The sequence below is a fragment of the Pleuronectes platessa genome, chromosome 11, assembly GCF_947347685.1.
Source record: "Pleuronectes platessa chromosome 11, fPlePla1.1, whole genome shotgun sequence".
Classification (NCBI taxonomy): Eukaryota; Metazoa; Chordata; class Actinopteri; order Pleuronectiformes; family Pleuronectidae; genus Pleuronectes; species Pleuronectes platessa.
In genome coordinates, this window is record NC_070636.1 from 531,990 (window position 1) to 550,677 (window position 18,688).

The 18,688-nt window shown below is 40.7% G+C and overlaps 2 protein-coding genes across 2 annotated transcripts in view; both read left to right on the forward strand.

Annotated features, from left to right (window-relative positions):
* Positions 1 to 4,085, forward strand: part of coch (coagulation factor C homolog, cochlin (Limulus polyphemus)) — a 9,769-nt gene extending 5,684 nt beyond the window's left edge. The window contains exons 11-14 of the mRNA XM_053434523.1: positions 809 to 952; positions 1,033 to 1,189; positions 1,934 to 2,028; positions 2,199 to 4,085. Of these exons, the coding sequence (XP_053290498.1) occupies positions 809 to 952; positions 1,033 to 1,189; positions 1,934 to 2,028; positions 2,199 to 2,371 (569 nt within the window). The 3' untranslated portion in view covers positions 2,372 to 4,085. The remainder of the gene's footprint in view (positions 1 to 808; positions 953 to 1,032; positions 1,190 to 1,933; positions 2,029 to 2,198) is intronic.
* Positions 4,086 to 4,329: 244 nt separating this feature from the next.
* The window catches only part of LOC128450960 (dynein regulatory complex subunit 2-like), a 199,891-nt gene continuing 185,532 nt past the window's right edge, over positions 4,330 to 18,688 (forward strand). Inside the window, exons 1-4 of the mRNA XM_053434723.1 lie at positions 4,330 to 4,472; positions 4,932 to 5,168; positions 5,717 to 5,884; positions 6,080 to 6,249. Of these exons, the coding sequence (XP_053290698.1) occupies positions 5,013 to 5,168; positions 5,717 to 5,884; positions 6,080 to 6,249 (494 nt within the window). The 5' untranslated portion in view covers positions 4,330 to 4,472; positions 4,932 to 5,012. The remainder of the gene's footprint in view (positions 4,473 to 4,931; positions 5,169 to 5,716; positions 5,885 to 6,079; positions 6,250 to 18,688) is intronic.

Consider the following 18,688-nt stretch of genomic DNA (forward strand, 5'->3'; position numbering starts at 1 on the left):
AACTAAACACATAGTAACTAGACACATGGTAACTAGACACATGGTAACTAAACACATGGTAACTAGACACATAGTAACTAGACACATGGTAACTAAACACATGGTAACTCGACACATGGTAACTAAACACATAGTAACTAAACACATGGTAACTAAACACATGGTAACTAGACACATGGTAACTAGACACATAGTAACTAGACACATGGTAACTAGACACATGGTAACTAGACACATAGTAACTAAACACATAGTAACTAGACACATGGTAACTAGACACATGGTAACTAGACACATGGTAACTAAACACATGGTAACTAGACACATAGTAACTAGACACATGGTAACTAAACACATGGTAACTAGACACATAGTAACTAGACACATTGTAACTAAACACATGGTAACTAGACACATGATAACTAGACACATGGTAACTAAACACATGGTAACTCGACACATGGTAACTAGACACATAGTAACTAGACACATGGTAACTAAACACATGGTAACTAGACACATAGTAACTAGACACATGGTAACTAGACACATGGTAACTAGACACATGGTAACTAGACACATAGTAACTAGACACATGGTAACTAAACACATAGTAACTAGACACATAGTAACTAGACACATGGTAACTAGACACATAGTAACTAGACACATGGTAACTAAACACATAGTAACTAGACACATGGTAACTAAACACATAGTAACTAGACACATAGTAACACATGGTTGTTGCAGAATAAATATGACACACAACTTGTCATCCTTCTGAATGTGTGATTGTGTGTTTCAGGTAAAACCTGCTACAACTCGGTGAACATCGGTTTCCTGATCGACGGCTCCTCCAGTGTGGGGGAGGGGAACTTCCAGCTGGTCCTGGACTTCCTGGTGGGAATCACCAGGAGCTTCGAGGTCTCGGACGTCGGCGCTCGTGTCGGTGAGCTCCACGTTGATTTCCTGAAAGTGTTAATGATTCACTGATGATCTGATTGGCTGACTGACTGTGACGCGGTGCAGGTGCGGTGCAGTTCACCTACGAGCAGCGGCTGGAGTTCGGCCTGTTCGATCACCACGACAAGGAGGAGGCCATCACCGCCCTGAAGAGGATCCGCTACATGAGTGGAGGGACGTCCACAGGGGAGGCCATCAGCTACACCACCAACAAGCTGTTCAGGTGACCGCTGGAGGTCAGGGGAGGTCAGGGGAGGCCAGGGGAGGTCAGGGGAGGTCAGGTGGAGGTCAGGTGGAGGTCAGGGGAGGTCAGGGGAGGTCACAGGAGGTCAAGTGGACGTCAGGTGGAGGTCACGGAGGTCAGGTGGAGGTCATGGGAGGTCAGGTGGAGGTCAGGGAGGTCAGGGGAGGTGAGGGGAGGTCAAGTGGACGTCACGGAGGTCAGGTGGAGGTCACGGGAGGTCAGGGGAGGTCAGGTGGAGGTCAGGGAGGTCAGGGGATGTCAAGTGGACGTCAGGTGGAGGTCACGGGAGGTCAGGGGAGGTCAGGTGGAGGTCAGGGAGGTCAGGGGAGGTCAAGTGGACGTCAGGTGGAGGTCACGGAGGTCAGGTGGAGGTCACGGGAGGTCAGGGGAGGTCAGGTGGAGGTCAGGGAGGTCAGGGGATGTCAAGTGGACGTCAGGTGGAGGTCACGGAGGTCAGGTGGAGGTCACGGGAGGTCAGGGGAGGTCAGGGGCGGCCACGTGGAGGTCAGGGAGGTCAGTGGAGGGCAGGGGAGGTCAGGGGAGGTCAGGGGAGGTCAGGGGAGGTCAGGTGGAGGTCAGGAGAGGTCAGGGGAGGTCAGGTGGAGGTCAGGGGAGGTCAGGAGAGGTCACAGGAGGTCAGGGGATGTCAGGTGGAGGTCAGGGGAGGTCATGATCATTCAGCTCGTGAGCGACAGGTCGATCCTCTCGTTGTTTCTCCTCCAGACGAACGGGACCAGGACGCAACTTCCTCATCGTGGTGACAGACGGCCAATCATACGATGACGTGAGGCACCCGGCGCTGGAGGCCCAGAAACAAGGTGTGTGTCTGTGTGTGTGTCTGTGTGTGTGTGTCTGTGTGTGCCTGTGTTTGTCTGTGTGTGTGTCTGTGTGTGTCTGTGTGTGTCTGTGTGTGTCTGTGTGTTAGAACAACAGCTGTTTGTGTTCAGTCATTGTTTACTTCCCATCTCATCCATCAACCAATCACCAGGCATCACCATTTACTCTGTGGGCGTGGCCTGGGCCCCCCTGGATGACCTCAGAGCGATGTCATCGGAGCCCAAAGAAGGACACACCCTCTTTACCAGAGACTTCACCGGCCTCACGGAGTTCATCCCTCTGATCGTCAAGGGCATCTGCCGGGACTTCACCGAGAGCAACTGAGAACACACACACACACACACACACACAGACACACACACACACACACACACACAGACACACACACACACACACACACAGACACACACACACACACACACACAGACACACACAGATACACACACACACACACACACACACACACACACAAACAGATGCTCATGTTTGTAAACTGAAAAACTGAAATGAAACCAAAACTTTGATCAATTAAACCAAATAGAAGTTTCCTCTCTCAGAATCACACACACACACACACACACACACACACACACACACACACACACACACACGAACACACAACCTGTAAATAAACCCTTCACACGTTAACAACATGGACAGATATGATTTACACTAAGAACTTTTTTCTATTTGATGAAGGAGGCGTTGGATCCTCAGCACATATGAACTCATTCACTTAACAACTCAGATTATCTTTCAAATATAAATCGAACACTATGAAAAACTTTTAATAATTAAACAACTTGGATCATTCGACAAACCACAGATTAAAGATGGAAACGATTCCCTGATGAAGATGAACTTATGAGCTTTAGCTCTGAGATCGTTCAGAATCTAAGATGCTTCATTAAATTAACATTATGAGGAAACTGGAGCAGAAATTATCTGCTGTGAAAATGAGATCAGATTCATAACTGTTCATGTTTCAGTTTATTTCTTATTGACCAGACTTCATATCTGTATCTTTAATTCATATGAGATCCTGTACATAACATTTCATTATGAGAAAACGTGTCCAGATACTTTTTCCTTTAGAAAATATCATTAATGAATAATAACACAAATTAAAAATGTATTTTATTTCTTTTTTTATACATTTATATAAATTTATTGTTTTTTGTTAAATGTGAAGATTTCACTTCTTGTGACTGATGCACGATATTTATCTCAAAATGTTTCTCGTGTTTTCTGGAGATTTTGTTTCTGATGTTTTTTCTGTCCAACGTCTTTGACTCTGGATAAAAAACACTAGATGGTTTTTTTAAACGTTGAATTGATTCTGAACTTTTCCATTTTGAGTAAAACAGACTGAGCTTCAGGTCGTGTTTATTTATGTGTATTTTAATAACTTTATCTCTTTTGTAAGAAAAACTCTAGAGCACCGAGTTTCATCTTCTTCTCCTTGAGAACATTTATCTGAAATAAAACTTGAGCTTTTTCCAAAACCTTTAAAGTGCACGTGACATTTTCAATTGTGCAAAATTCCTTTTTCTCGTTTATACGTGAACGAAATGTTTTTAATTGGTCCATCACAATGATAATTATAATAATGTATTTCTACAGAACTTTGTCTTAGAGGGAAGAAACTAATTCACAAGTATTTGTACTTTTAATTATTGATTCACTCAAACTAATAAAACTCAGAGTTAAATCCTTTGAACATGTTCTTTTTGTATTGTATTTATATAAACCCTTCTCCAAAATAGAATAAACTTTTACTTTAATATCGTTACAAAGGGATTTTGTAGAAAGAAACTTCTATAAGTAATAAAACCGTGGACATGTTCTTTCTTGTTGTTTGACATTAACACAGATGATTATTTCCCCTTTCATAGAATCAGTTTATTAAATGTTTGTAGTTTTGGAAAAGGAAAGTGATGATCATGTAATTTAAAGAACATGAAAAAGATCATTTGTATGAATTCTCTTCTGTTTGTAAACGTCTCGTGTTTCCAAATAAAGAACTCATGTTTTTACAGGGAGGTGTCGCCACCTGGTGTCCAATCTGCAGAGCACACAAAACAGCAACAACATGATTGTGCTTCAAAAGCTTCAAAATCAAAAATACACAAAACATTCAAACTAAATTCTTCAACTTTATTAAGACTGACCTTCAGAAAGTGACCTTTGACCACCCGAGGCGGATATTGATCAATTACCTAATAGATATAAATATCACGGAAACACGTCACTTCCACATCCATTCCACCATTCCACGTTATTTGTTATGGACGGGGTCACGTGACGGTTTGCTTCGTCCGGACCGGACGTGACGTGTGTTGTGTGCGTGTTGCCATGTAGACCGAGGACCTGTTTGTTGACAGTCGGACTCGTCACGTGCTTCAGGTTTTATCACGGTTTACAGGTAAGTTACTAAAAACTACTCGACTCTACTTCCGCTTGCGTCATCAAGTCGCGTGCGGTGAAACTTTGGTCCAATAAACACGTTGAAGTTTCCAAAAATACTCGATTACAAATAAAAGTCCTGCATCTACCAAAGTATTTCTACTCTATTACATGTAACGGACCGTTAGTCACTTTTCGAGTCGAATTTTTTACCTGAAGAAACGTCGTTTTATTTTAGTAGTAGTATTAGTAGTTGTTGTAGTATTAGTAATTGCAGTAGTAGTATTAGTAATAGTAGTATTATTAGTAGTATTATAAGTAGTTGTAGTAGTATTAGTAATATTCTTTTTCATCTGTAAATTTCTTGGTTTGTTGTAAAAACTTTTTCCAAATATCTTGTACATATTGAAGTTTTCTTCAGTTTCTCTGTTTTAAGCATGTATTTTTTAAACTGGTGACATCATCATGTTTATTTCAGGTTCAGTTGTTAAATCCTCGTTTCACACTGAAACCTGATATTTATCCTGGAGGACTTTATTTCAGTGACACATTGAACATAATGCCGAGGAAAGTAAAGAGAGGAGGAGGAGGAGGAGGAGGAGGAGGTAAAGGAGGAAGGACGGAGGAGGAGAAGCTTGTGTATCAGCAGCAGAGAGCTCAGGCTGAGGAGGAGACCACTAAGAAGAAAGAGGAGATACTCGCTCTGTTCCTCGAGGTATGAAACCTTCTCTGTGTTGGATTCAATCATCTGATAACTGGACTCGTAGAGTTGAGATTGTTTGTTTCCCTCTGTTGTTTGTGTTTATTGTGTTGTTTATTATTGTGTATTCATTTCATGTCTTGGTTTGGCTGCTTGTTGACGATGATGTGAAGATGTTGATCCTCTGAATCAAATCAGAATAAACATGGAGCTGGTGGAGGATCTGATGTCTAAAATCTAAATGATCAATTAACAAGGAAGTTAATTCTGTGACCAGGTGGAAAGTGAAGCTCTTTAAAAAGAAACACTTGAACAAACTTCAGTGACGTCTACTTTTCATTTCATGTCCCATCTGCTAACACGGAGGATATATATGATCTTATACTGCAGCCAGACACCAGGGGGCGACACAGATGATGTGGCTTCACTTCTGGGATCCATGTTCAGAAAATGTCACGAATATTTCTGATATATTTTCCTAAGTAAATGTAAATTAGATTAAAAACTGCATCAGGTCGATCAGGACTCCACAGAGCAGCTGATATCTGACGCTTCTGATTCAGGACAAGTTGCAGAAGGAGGAGAGGAACCGGGCGGTGAACCTCCTGAAGCTCCACGACGGCTGGAGGTCGATTCTCCGACAGGTTCGAGCCTCCGAGCTCCGGAAAGACATCGACGTCCTCAGTCAGACGTTTGACAGACAGCTGGACGCCGTGGATGATGTCATCAAGGTGAGACGCTGCTCTGGACGTCCAAAATGAAGAAGAAGATGTGAAGTATAAAATAATAAGAACATTTTAATATACCATCTGCTCTGTTGGTGGCGCTGCTGAGGTCACACAGATGTGCTCCTGTCCTTTACTGTGGAGGAGGAAGCTCCAGTGACTTCATTTCCTTTCAGCCTGACTCTTCCTGTTTGTTTCCAGAGGCTGGAGCGAGACCTGCAGGAGGCGGAGCATCAGTCGCTCCAGGTGCAGCAGCTCCACCTGCAGCACGTAGAGCGACTCCGGGAGCACCAGGACAAACAGCTGGTGCTTCTGCAGCGGCAGTGGGAGGAAGGACTGCAGCACCTGAACTGCACGTTCACCTCCGACAGGTCAGTGGGAGGAGCCACAGCGCCCCCTGCAGGCAGGAGGCCTCTTACAGGACCATCAGAGGAAATGTATCTTTGTATGAAACATGATTTTACACTTTGAGCTTTAGATGCAACGAGAAAACAGATGCAAAGAGACACTAGACAGATTCAAAGAGACACTAGACAGATTCAAAGAGAAACTAGACAGATTCAAAAAGACACTAGACAGATTCAAAGAGACACTAGACAGATTCAAAGAGACACTAGACAGATTCAAAGAGACACTAGACAGATTCAAAGAGACACTAGACAGATTCAAGGAGACACTAGACAGATAAAAAGGGATGCAAGGCAGATTCAAAGAGACACTAGACAGATTCAAAGAGACACTAGACAGATTCAAAGAGATGCAAGACAGATTCAAAGAGACACTAGACAGATTCAAAGAGACACTAGACAGATTCAAAGAGATGCAAGACAGATTCAAAGAGATGCAAGACAGATTCAAAGAGACAGTAGACAGATTCAAAGAGACACTAGACAGATTCAAAGAGAAACTAGACAGATTCAAAGAGACACTAGACAGATTCAAAGGGATGCAAGGCAGATTCAAAGAGACACTAGACAGATTCAAAGAGACACTAGACAGTTTCAAAGAGATGCAAGACAGTTTCAAAGAGACACTAGACAGATTCAAAGAGACACTAGACAGATTCAAAGAGATGCAAGACAGATTCAAAGAGATGCAAGACAGATTAAAAGAGACAGTAGACAGATTCAAAGAGACACTAGACAGATTCAAAGAGACACTAGACGGATTCAAAGAGACACTAGACAGATTCAAAGGGATGCAAGGCAGATTCAAAGAGACACTAGACAGATTCAAAGAGATGCAAGACAGATTCAAAGAGACACTAGACAGATTCAAAGGGATGCAAGGCAGATTCAAAGAGACACTATACAGATTCAAAGAGACACTAGACAGGTTCAATGGGATGCAAGACAGATTCAAAGAGACACTAGACAGATTCAAAGAGATGCAAGACAGATTCAAAGAGACACTAGACAGATTCAAAGGGATGCAAGGCAGATTCAAAGAGACACTATACAGATTCAAAGAGACACTAGACAGGTTCAGTGGGATGCAAGACAGATTCAAGGAGACACTAGACAGATAAAAAGGGATGCAAGGCAGATTCAAAGAGACACTAGACAGATTCAAAGAGACACTAGACAGATTCAAAGAGATGCAAGACAGATTCAAAGAGACACTAGACAGATTCAAAGAGACACTAGACAGATTCAAAGAGATGCAAGACAGATTCAAAGAGATGCAAGACAGATTCAAAGAGACAGTAGACAGATTCAAAGAGACACTAGACAGATTCAAAGAGACACTAGACAGATTCAAAGAGATGCAAGACAGATTCAAAGAGATGCAAGACAGATTCAAAGAGACAGTGGACAGATTCAAAGAGACACTAGACAGATTCAAAGAAACACTAGACAGATTCAAAGAGACACTAGACAGATTCAAAGAGATGCAAGACAGATTCAAAGAGACAGTAGACAGATTCAAAGAGACACTAGATAGATTCAAATAGACACTAGACAGATTCAAAGAGACACTAGACAGATTCAAAGGGATGCAAGGCAGATTCAAAGAGACACTAGACAGATTCAAAGAGACACTAGACAGATTCAAAGAGATGCAAGACAGATTCAAAGAGACACTAGACAGATTCAAAGAGACACTAGACTGATTCAAAGGGATGCAAGACAGATTCAAGGAGACACTAGACAGATAAAAAGGGATGCAAGGCAGATTCAAAGAGACACTAGACAGATTCAAAGAGACACTAGACAGATTCAAAGAGATGCAAGACAGATTCAAAGAGACACTAGACAGATTGAAAGAGATGCCAGAAAAAATTCAAAGAAAGATTCAAAGAGACACTAGACAGGTTCAAAGGGATGCAAAGCAGATTCAAAGAGACACTAGACAGATTCAAAGAGATGCAAGACAGATTCAAAGAGACACTAGACAGATTCAAAGAGACACTAGACAGATTCAAAGAGATGCAAGACAGATTCAAAGAGATGCAAGACAGATTCAAAGAGACAGTAGACAGATTCAAAGAGACACTAGACAGATTCAAAGAGAAACTAGACAGATTCAAAGAGACACTAGACAGATTCAAAGGGATGCAAGGCAGATTCAAAGAGACACTAGACAGATTCAAAGAGACACTAGACAGTTTCAAAGAGATGCAAGACAGTTTCAAAGAGACACTAGACAGATTCAAAGAGACACTAGACAGATTCAAAGAGATGCAAGACAGATTCAAAGAGATGCAAGACAGATTAAAAGAGACAGTAGACAGATTCAAAGAGACACTAGACAGATTCAAAGAGACACTAGACGGATTCAAAGAGACACTAGACAGATTCAAAGGGATGCAAGGCAGATTCAAAGAGACACTAGACAGATTCAAAGAGATGCAAGACAGATTCAAAGAGACACTAGACAGATTCAAAGGGATGCAAGGCAGATTCAAAGAGACACTATACAGATTCAAAGAGACACTAGACAGGTTCAATGGGATGCAAGACAGATTCAAGGAGACACTAGACAGATAAAAAGGGATGCAAGGCAGATTCAAAGAGACACTAGACAGATTCAAAGAGACACTAGACAGATTCAAAGAGATGCAAGACAGATTCAAAGAGACACTAGACAGATTCAAAGAGACACTAGACAGATTCAAAGAGATGCAAGACAGATTCAAAGAGATGCAAGACAGATTCAAAGAGACAGTAGACAGATTCAAAGAGACACTAGACAGATTCAAAGAGATGCAAGACAGATTCAAAGAGATGCAAGACAGATTCAAAGAGACAGTGGACAGATTCAAAGAGACACTAGACAGATTCAAAGAGACACTAGACAGATTCAAAGAGACACTAGACAGATTCAAAGAGATGCAAGACAGATTCAAAGAGACAGTAGACAGATTCAAAGAGACACTAGATAGATTCAAAGAGACACTAGACAGATTCAAAGAGACACTAGACAGATTCAAAGGGATGCAAGGCAGATTCAAAGAGACACTAGACAGATTCAAAGAGACACTAGACAGATTCAAAGAGATGCAAGACAGATTCAAAGAGACACTAGACAGATTCAAAGAGACACTAGACTGATTCAAAGGGATGCAAGACAGATTCAAGGAGACACTAGACAGATAAAAAGGGATGCAAGGCAGATTCAAAGAGACACTAGACACATTCAAAGGGACACTAGACAGATTCAAAGAGACACTAGACAGATTGAAAGAGATGCCAGAAAAATTCAAAGAAAGATTCAAAGAGACACTAGACATGTTCAAAGGGCTGCAAAGCAGATTCAAAGAGACACTAGACAGATTCAAAGGGATGCAAGACAGATTCAAGGAGACACTAGACAGATAAAAAGGGATGCAAGGCAGATTCAAAGAGACACTAGACAGATTCAAAGGGACACTAGACAGATTCAAAGAGACACTAGACAGATTCAAAGAGATGCCAGACAAATTCAAAGAAAGATTCAAAGAGACACTAGACAGGTTCAAAGGGATGCAAGACAGATTCAAGGAGACACTAGACAGATAAAAAGGGATGCAAGGCAGATTCAAAGAGACACTAGACAGATTCAAAGGGACACTAGACAGATTCAAAGAGACACTAGACAGATTCAAAGGGATGCAAGACATCAAGGATACACTAGACAGATAAAAAGGGATGCAAGGCAGATTCAAAGAGACACTAGACAGATTCAAAGGGACACTAGACAGATTCAAAGAGACACTAGACAGATTCAAAGGGATGCAAGACAGATTCAAGGAGACACTAGACAGATAAAAAGGGATGCAAGGCAGATTCAAAGAGACACTAGACAGATTCAAAGGGACACTAGACAGATTCAAAGAGACACTAGACAGATTCAAAGAGATGCCAGACTAATTCAAAGAAAGATTCAAAGAGACACTAGACAAGTTCAAAGGGATGCAAAGCAGATTCAAAGAGACACTAGACAGATTCAAAGAGACACTAGACAGATTCAAAGAGATGCAAGACAGATTCAAAGAGATGCAAGACAGATTCAAAGAGACAGTAGACAGATTCAAAGAGACACTAGACAGATTCAAAGAGAAACTAGACAGATTCAAAGAGACACTAGACAGATTCAAAGGGATGCAAGGCAGATTCAAAGAGACACTAGACAGATTCAAAGAGACACTAGACAGATTCAAAGAGATGCAAGACAGTTTCAAAGAGACACTAGACAGATTCAAAGAGACACTAGACAGATTCAAAGAGATGCAAGACAGATTCAAAGAGATGCAAGACAGATTAAAAGAGACAGTAGACAGATTCAAAGAGACACTAGACAGATTCAAAGAGACACTAGACGGATTCAAAGAGACACTAGACAGATTCAAAGGGATGCAAGGCAGATTCAAAGAGACACTAGACAGATTCAAAGAGATGCAAGACAGATTCAAAGAGACACTAGACAGATTCAAAGGGATATAAGGCAGATTCAAAGAGACACTATACAGATTCAAAGAGACACTAGACAGGTTCAATGGGATGCAAGACAGATTCAAGGAGACACTAGACAGATAAAAAGGGATGCAAGGCAGATTCAAAGAGACACTAGACAGATTCAAAGAGACACTAGACAGATTCAAAGAGATGCAAGACAGATTCGAGGAGACACTAGACAGATTCAAAGAGACACTAGACAGATTCAAAGAGATGCAAGACAGATTCAAAGAGATGCAAGACAGATTCAAAGAGACAGTAGACAGATTCAAAGAGACACTAGACAGATTCAAAGAGACACTAGACAGATTCAAAGAGATGCAAGACAGATTCAAAGAGATGCAAGACAGATTCAAAGAGACAGTGGACAGATTCAAAGAGACACTAGACAGATTCAAAGAGACACTAGACAGATTCAAAGAGACACTAGACAGATAAAAAGGGATGCAAGGCAGATTCAAAGAGACACTAGACAGATTCAAAGGGACACTAGACAGATTCATAGAGACACTAGACAGATTCAAAGAGATGCAAGACAGATTAAAAGAGATGCAAGACAGATTCAAAGGGACAGTAGACAGATTCAAAGAGACACTTGACAGATTAAAGGAGACACTAGACAGATTCAAAGAGACACTAGACAGATTCAAAGAGACACTAGACAGATTCAAAGAGACACTAGACAGATTCAAAGAGACACTAGACAGATTCAAAGGGATGCAAGGCAGATTCAAATAGACACTAGACAGATTCAAAGAGACACTAGACAGATTCAAAGAGATGCAAGACAGATTCAAAGAGACACTAGACAGATTCAAAGAGACACTAGACAGATTCAAAGAGATGCAAGACAGATTCAAAGAGATGCAAGACAGATTCAAAGAGACAGTAGACAGATTCAAAGAGACACTAGACAGATTCAAAGAGACACTAGACAGATTCAAAGAGATGCAAGACAGATTCAAAGAGATGCAAGACAGATTCAAAGAGACAGTGGACAGATTCAAAGAGACACTAGACAGATTCAAAGAGACACTAGACAGATTCAAAGAGACACTAGACAGATTCAAAGAGATGCAAGACAGATTCAAAGAGACAGTAGACAGATTCAAAGAGACACTATATAGATTCAAAGAGACACTAGACAGATTCAAAGAGACACTAGACAGATTCAAAGGGATGCAAGGCAGATTCAAAGAGACACTAGACAGATTCAAAGAGACACTAGACAGATTCAAAGAGATGCAAGACAGATTCAAAGAGACACTAGACAGATTCAAAGAGACACTAGACTGATTCAAAGGGATGCAAGACAGATTCAAGGAGACACTAGACAGATTCAAAGAGACACTAGACAGATTCAAAGAGATGCAAGACAGATTCAAAGAGATGCAAGACAGATTCAAAGAGACAGTGGACAGATTCAAAGAGACACTAGACAGATTCAAAGAGACACTAGACAGATTCAAAGAGACACTAGACAGATTCAAAGAGATGCAAGACAGATTCAAAGAGACAGTAGACAGATTCAAAGAGACACTAGATAGATTCAAAGAGACACTAGACAGATTCAAAGAGACACTAGACAGATTCAAAGGGATGCAAGGCAGATTCAAAGAGACACTAGACAGATTCAAAGAGACACTAGACAGATTCAAAGAGATGCAAGACAGATTCAAAGAGACACTAGACAGATTCAAAGAGACACTAGACTGATTCAAAGGGATGCAAGACAGATTCAAGGAGACACTAGACAGATAAAAAGGGATGCAAGGCAGATTCAAAGAGACACTAGACACATTCAAAGGGACACTAGACAGATTCAAAGAGACACTAGACAGATTGAAAGAGATGCCAGAAAAATTCAAAGAAAGATTCAAAGAGACACTAGACATGTTCAAAGGGCTGCAAAGCAGATTCAAAGAGACACTAGACAGATTCAAAGGGATGCAAGACAGATTCAAGGAGACACTAGACAGATAAAAAGGGATGCAAGGCAGATTCAAAGAGACACTAGACAGATTCAAAGGGACACTAGACAGATTCAAAGAGACACTAGACAGATTCAAAGAGATGCCAGACAAATTCAAAGAAAGATTCAAAGAGACACTAGACAGGTTCAAAGGGATGCAAGACAGATTCAAGGAGACACTAGACAGATAAAAAGGGATGCAAGGCAGATTCAAAGAGACACTAGACAGATTCAAAGGGACACTAGACAGATTCAAAGAGACACTAGACAGATTCAAAGGGATGCAAGACATCAAGGATACACTAGACAGATAAAAAGGGATGCAAGGCAGATTCAAAGAGACACTAGACAGATTCAAAGGGACACTAGACGGATTCAAAGAGACACTAGACAGATTCAAAGGGATGCAAGACAGATTCAAGGAGACACTAGACAGATAAAAAGGGATGCAAGGCAGATTCAAAGAGACACTAGACAGATTCAAAGGGACACTAGACAGATTCAAAGAGACACTAGACAGATTCAAAGAGATGCCAGACTAATTCAAAGAAAGATTCAAAGAGACACTAGACAAGTTCAAAGGGATGCAAAGCTGATTCAAAGAGACACTAGACAGATTCAAAGAGACACTAGACAGATTCAAAGAGATGCAAGACAGATTCAAAGAGATGCAAGACAGATTCAAAGAGACAGTAGACAGATTCAAAGAGACACAAGACAGATTCAAAGAGAAACTAGACAGATTCAAAGAGACACTAGACAGATTCAAAGGGATGCAAGGCAGATTCAAAGAGACACTAGACAAGTTCAAAGGGATGCAAAGCTGATTCAAAGAGACACTAGACAGATTCAAAGAGACACTAGACAGATTCAAAGAGATGCAAGACAGATTAAAAGAGACAGTAGACAGATTCAAAGAGACACTAGACAGATTCAAAGAGACACTAGACGGATTCAAAGAGACACTAGACAGATTCAAAGGGATGCAAGGCAGATTCAAAGAGACACTAGACAGATTCAAAGAGATGCAAGACAGATTCAAAGAGACACTAGACAGATTCAAAGGGATGCAAGGCAGATTCAAAGAGACACTATACAGATTCAAAGAGACACTAGACAGGTTCAATGGGATGCAAGACAGATTCAAGGAGACACTAGACAGATAAAAAGGGATGCAAGGCAGATTCAAAGAGACACTAGACAGATTCAAAGAGACACTAGACAGATTCAAAGAGATGCAAGACAGATTCGAGGAGACACTAGACAGATTCAAAGAGACACTAGACAGATTCAAAGAGATGCAAGACAGATTCAAAGAGATGCAAGACAGATTCAAAGAGACAGTAGACAGATTCAAAGAGACACTAGACAGATTCAAAGAGACACTAGACAGATTCAAAGAGATGCAAGACAGATTCAAAGAGATGCAAGACAGATTCAAAGAGACAGTGGACAGATTCAAAGAGACACTAGACAGATTCAAAGAGACACTAGACAGATTCAAAGAGACACTAGACAGATAAAAAGGGATGCAAGGCAGATTCAAAGAGACACTAGACAGATTCAAAGGGACACTAGACAGATTCATAGAGACACTAGACAGATTCAAAGAGATGCAAGACAGATTAAAAGAGATGCAAGACAGATTCAAAGGGACAGTAGACAGATTCAAAGAGACACTTGACAGATTAAAGGAGACACTAGACAGATTCAAAGAGACACTAGACAGATTCAAAGAGACACTAGACAGATTCAAAGAGACACTAGACAGATTCAAAGAGACACTAGACAGATTCAAAGGGATGCAAGGCAGATTCAAATAGAAACTATACAGATTCAAAGAGACACTAGACAGGTTCAAAGGGATGCAAGACAGATTCAAGGAGACACTAGACAGATAAAAAGGGATGCAAGGCGGATTCAAAGAGACACTAGACAGATTCAAAGGGACACTAGACAGATTCAAAGGGACACTAGACAGATTCAAAGAGACACTAGACTGATTCAAAGGGATGCAAGACAGATTCAAGGAGACACTAGACAGATAAAAAGGGATGCAAGGCAGATTCAAAGAGACACTAGACAGATTCAAAGGGACACTAGACAGATTCAAAGAGACACTAGACAGATTGAAAGAGATGCCAGACAAATTCAAAGAAAGATTCAAAGAGACACTAGACAGGTTCAAAGGGATGCAAAGCAGATTCAAAGAGACACTAGACAGATTCAAAGGGATGCAAGACAGATTCAAGGAGACACTAGACAGATAAAAAGGGATGCAAGGCGGATTCAAAGAGACACTAGACAGATTCAAAGGGACACTAGACAGATTCAAAGAGACACTAGACAGATTCAAAGAGATGCCAGACAAATTCAAAGAAAGATTCAAAGAGACACTAGACAGGTTCAATGGGATGCAAGACAGATTCAAGGAGACACTAGACAGATAAAAAGGGATGCAAGGCAGATTCAAAGAGACACTAGACAGATTCAAAGAGACACTAGACAGATTCAAAGAGATGCAAGACAGATTCAAAGAGACACTAGACAGATTCAAAGAGACACTAGACAGATTCAAAGAGATGCAAGACAGATTCAAAGAGATGCAAGACAGATTCAAAGAGACAGTAGACAGATTCAAAGAGACACTAGACAGATTCAAAGAGACACTAGACAGATTCAAAGAGATGCAAGACAGATTCAAAGAGATGCAAGACAGATTCAAAGAGACAGTGGACAGATTCAAAGAGACACTAGACAGATTCAAAGAGACACTAGACAGATTCAAAGAGACACTAGACAGATTCAAAGAGATGCAAGACAGATTCAAAGAGACAGTAGACAGATTCAAAGAGACACTAGATAGATTCAAAGAGACACTAGACAGATTCAAAGAGACACTAGACAGATTCAAAGGGATGCAAGGCAGATTCAAAGAGACACTAGACAGATTCAACGAGACACTAGACAGATTCAAAGAGATGCAAGACAGATTCAAAGAGACACTAGACAGATTCAAAGAGACACTAGACTGATTCAAAGGGATGCAAGACAGATTCAAGGAGACACTAGACAGATAAAAAGGGATGCAAGGCAGATTCAAAGAGACACTAGACACATTCAAAGGGACACTAGACAGATTCAAAGAGACACTAGACAGATTGAAAGAGATGCCAGAAAAATTCAAAGAAAGATTCAAAGAGACACTAGACATGTTCAAAGGGCTGCAAAGCAGATTCAAAGAGACACTAGACAGATTCAAAGGGATGCAAGACAGATTCAAGGAGACACTAGACAGATAAAAAGGGATGCAAGGCAGATTCAAAGAGACACTAGACAGATTCAAAGGGACACTAGACAGATTCAAAGAGACACTAGACAGATTCAAAGAGATGCCAGACAAATTCAAAGAAAGATTCAAAGAGACACTAGACAGGTTCAAAGGGATGCAAGACAGATTCAAGGAGACACTAGACAGATAAAAAGGGATGCAAGGCAGATTCAAAGAGACACTAGACAGATTCAAAGGGACACTAGACAGATTCAAAGAGACACTAGACAGATTCAAAGGGATGCAAGACATCAAGGATACACTAGACAGATAAAAAGGGATGCAAGGCAGATTCAAAGAGACACTAGACAGATTCAAAGGGACACTAGACAGATTCAAAGAGACACTAGACAGATTCAAAGGGATGCAAGACAGATTCAAGGAGACACTAGACAGATAAAAAGGGATGCAAGGCAGATTCAAAGAGACACTAGACAGATTCAAAGGGACACTAGACAGATTCAAAGAGACACTAGACAGATTCAAAGAGATGCCAGACTAATTCAAAGAAAGATTCAAAGAGACACTAGACAAGTTCAAAGGGATGCAAAGCAGATTCAAAGAGACACTAGACAGATTCAAAGAGACACTAGACAGATTCAAAGAGATGCAAGACAGATTCAAAGAGATGCAAGACAGATTCAAAGAGACAGTAGACAGATTCAAAGAGACACAAGACAGATTCAAAGAGAAACTAGACAGATTCAAAGAGACACTAGACAGATTCAAAGGGATGCAAGGCAGATTCAAAGAGACACTAGACAGATTCAAAGAGACACTAGACAGATTCAAAGAGATGCAAGACAGTTTCAAAGAGACACTATACAGATTCAAAGAGACACTAGACAGATTCAAAGAGATGCAAGACAGATTCAAAGAGATGCAAGACAGATTAAAAGAGACAGTAGACAGATTCAAAGAGACACTAGACAGATTCAAAGAGACACTAGACGGATTCAAAGAGACACTAGACAGATTCAAAGGGATGCAAGGCAGATTCAAAGAGACACTAGACAGATTCAAAGGGACACTAGACAGATTCAAAGAGACACTAGACAGATTCAAAGAGATGCCAGACAAATTCAAAGAAAGATTCAAAGAGACACTAGACAGGTTCAAAGGGATGCAAGACAGATTCAAGGAGACACTAGACAGATAAAAAGGGATGCAAGGCAGATTCAAAGAGACACTAGACAGATTCAAAGGGACACTAGACAGATTCAAAGAGACACTAGACAGATTCAAAGGGATGCAAGACATCAAGGATACACTAGACAGATAAAAAGGGATGCAAGGCAGATTCAAAGAGACACTAGACAGATTCAAAGGGACACTAGACAGATTCAAAGAGACACTAGACAGATTCAAAGGGATGCAAGACAGATTCAAGGAGACACTAGACAGATAAAAAGGGATGCAAGGCAGATTCAAAGAGACACTAGACAGATTCAAAGGGACACTAGACAGATTCAAAGAGACACTAGACAGATTCAAAGAGATGCCAGACTAATTCAAAGAAAGATTCAAAGAGACACTAGACAAGTTCAAAGGGATGCAAAGCAGATTCAAAGAGACACTAGACAGATTCAAAGAGACACTAGACAGATTCAAAGAGATGCAAGACAGATTCAAAGAGATGCAAGACAGATTCAAAGAGACAGTAGACAGATTCAAAGAGACACAAGACAGATTCAAAGAGAAACTAGACAGATTCAAAGAGACACTAGACAGATTCAAAGGGATGCAAGGCAGATTCAAAGAGACACTAGACAGATTCAAAGAGACACTAGACAGATTCAAAGAGATGCAAGACAGTTTCAAAGAGACACTATACAGATTCAAAGAGACACTAGACAGATTCAAAGAGATGCAAGACAGATTCAAAGAGATGCAAGACAGATTAAAAGAGACAGTAGACAGATTCAAAGAGACACTAGACAGATTCAAAGAGACACTAGACGGATTCAAAGAGACACTAGACAGATTCAAAGGGATGCAAGGCAGATTCAAAGAGACACTAGACAGATTCAAAGAGATGCAAGACAGATTCAAAGAGACACTAGACAGATTCAAAGGGATGCAAGGCAGATTCAAAGAGACACTATACAGATTCAAAGAGACACTAGACAGGTTCAATGGGATGCAAGACAGATTCAAGGAGACACTAGACAGATAAAAAGGGATGCAAGGCAGATTCAAAGAGACACTAGACAGATTCAAAGAGACACTAGACAGATTCAAAGAGATGCAAGACAGATTCGAGGAGACACTAGACAGATTCAAAGAGACACTAGACAGATTCAAAGAGATGCAAGACAGATTCAAAGAGATGCAAGACAGATTCAAAGAGACAGTAGACAGATTCAAAGAGACACTAGACAGATTCAAAGAGACACTAGACAGATTCAAAGAGATGCAAGACAGATTCAAAGAGATGCAAGACAGATTCAAAGAGACAGTGGACAGATTCAAAGAGACACTAGACAGATTCAAAGAGACACTAGACAGATTCAAAGAGACACTAGACAGATAAAAAGGGATGCAAGGCAGATTCAAAGAGACACTAGACA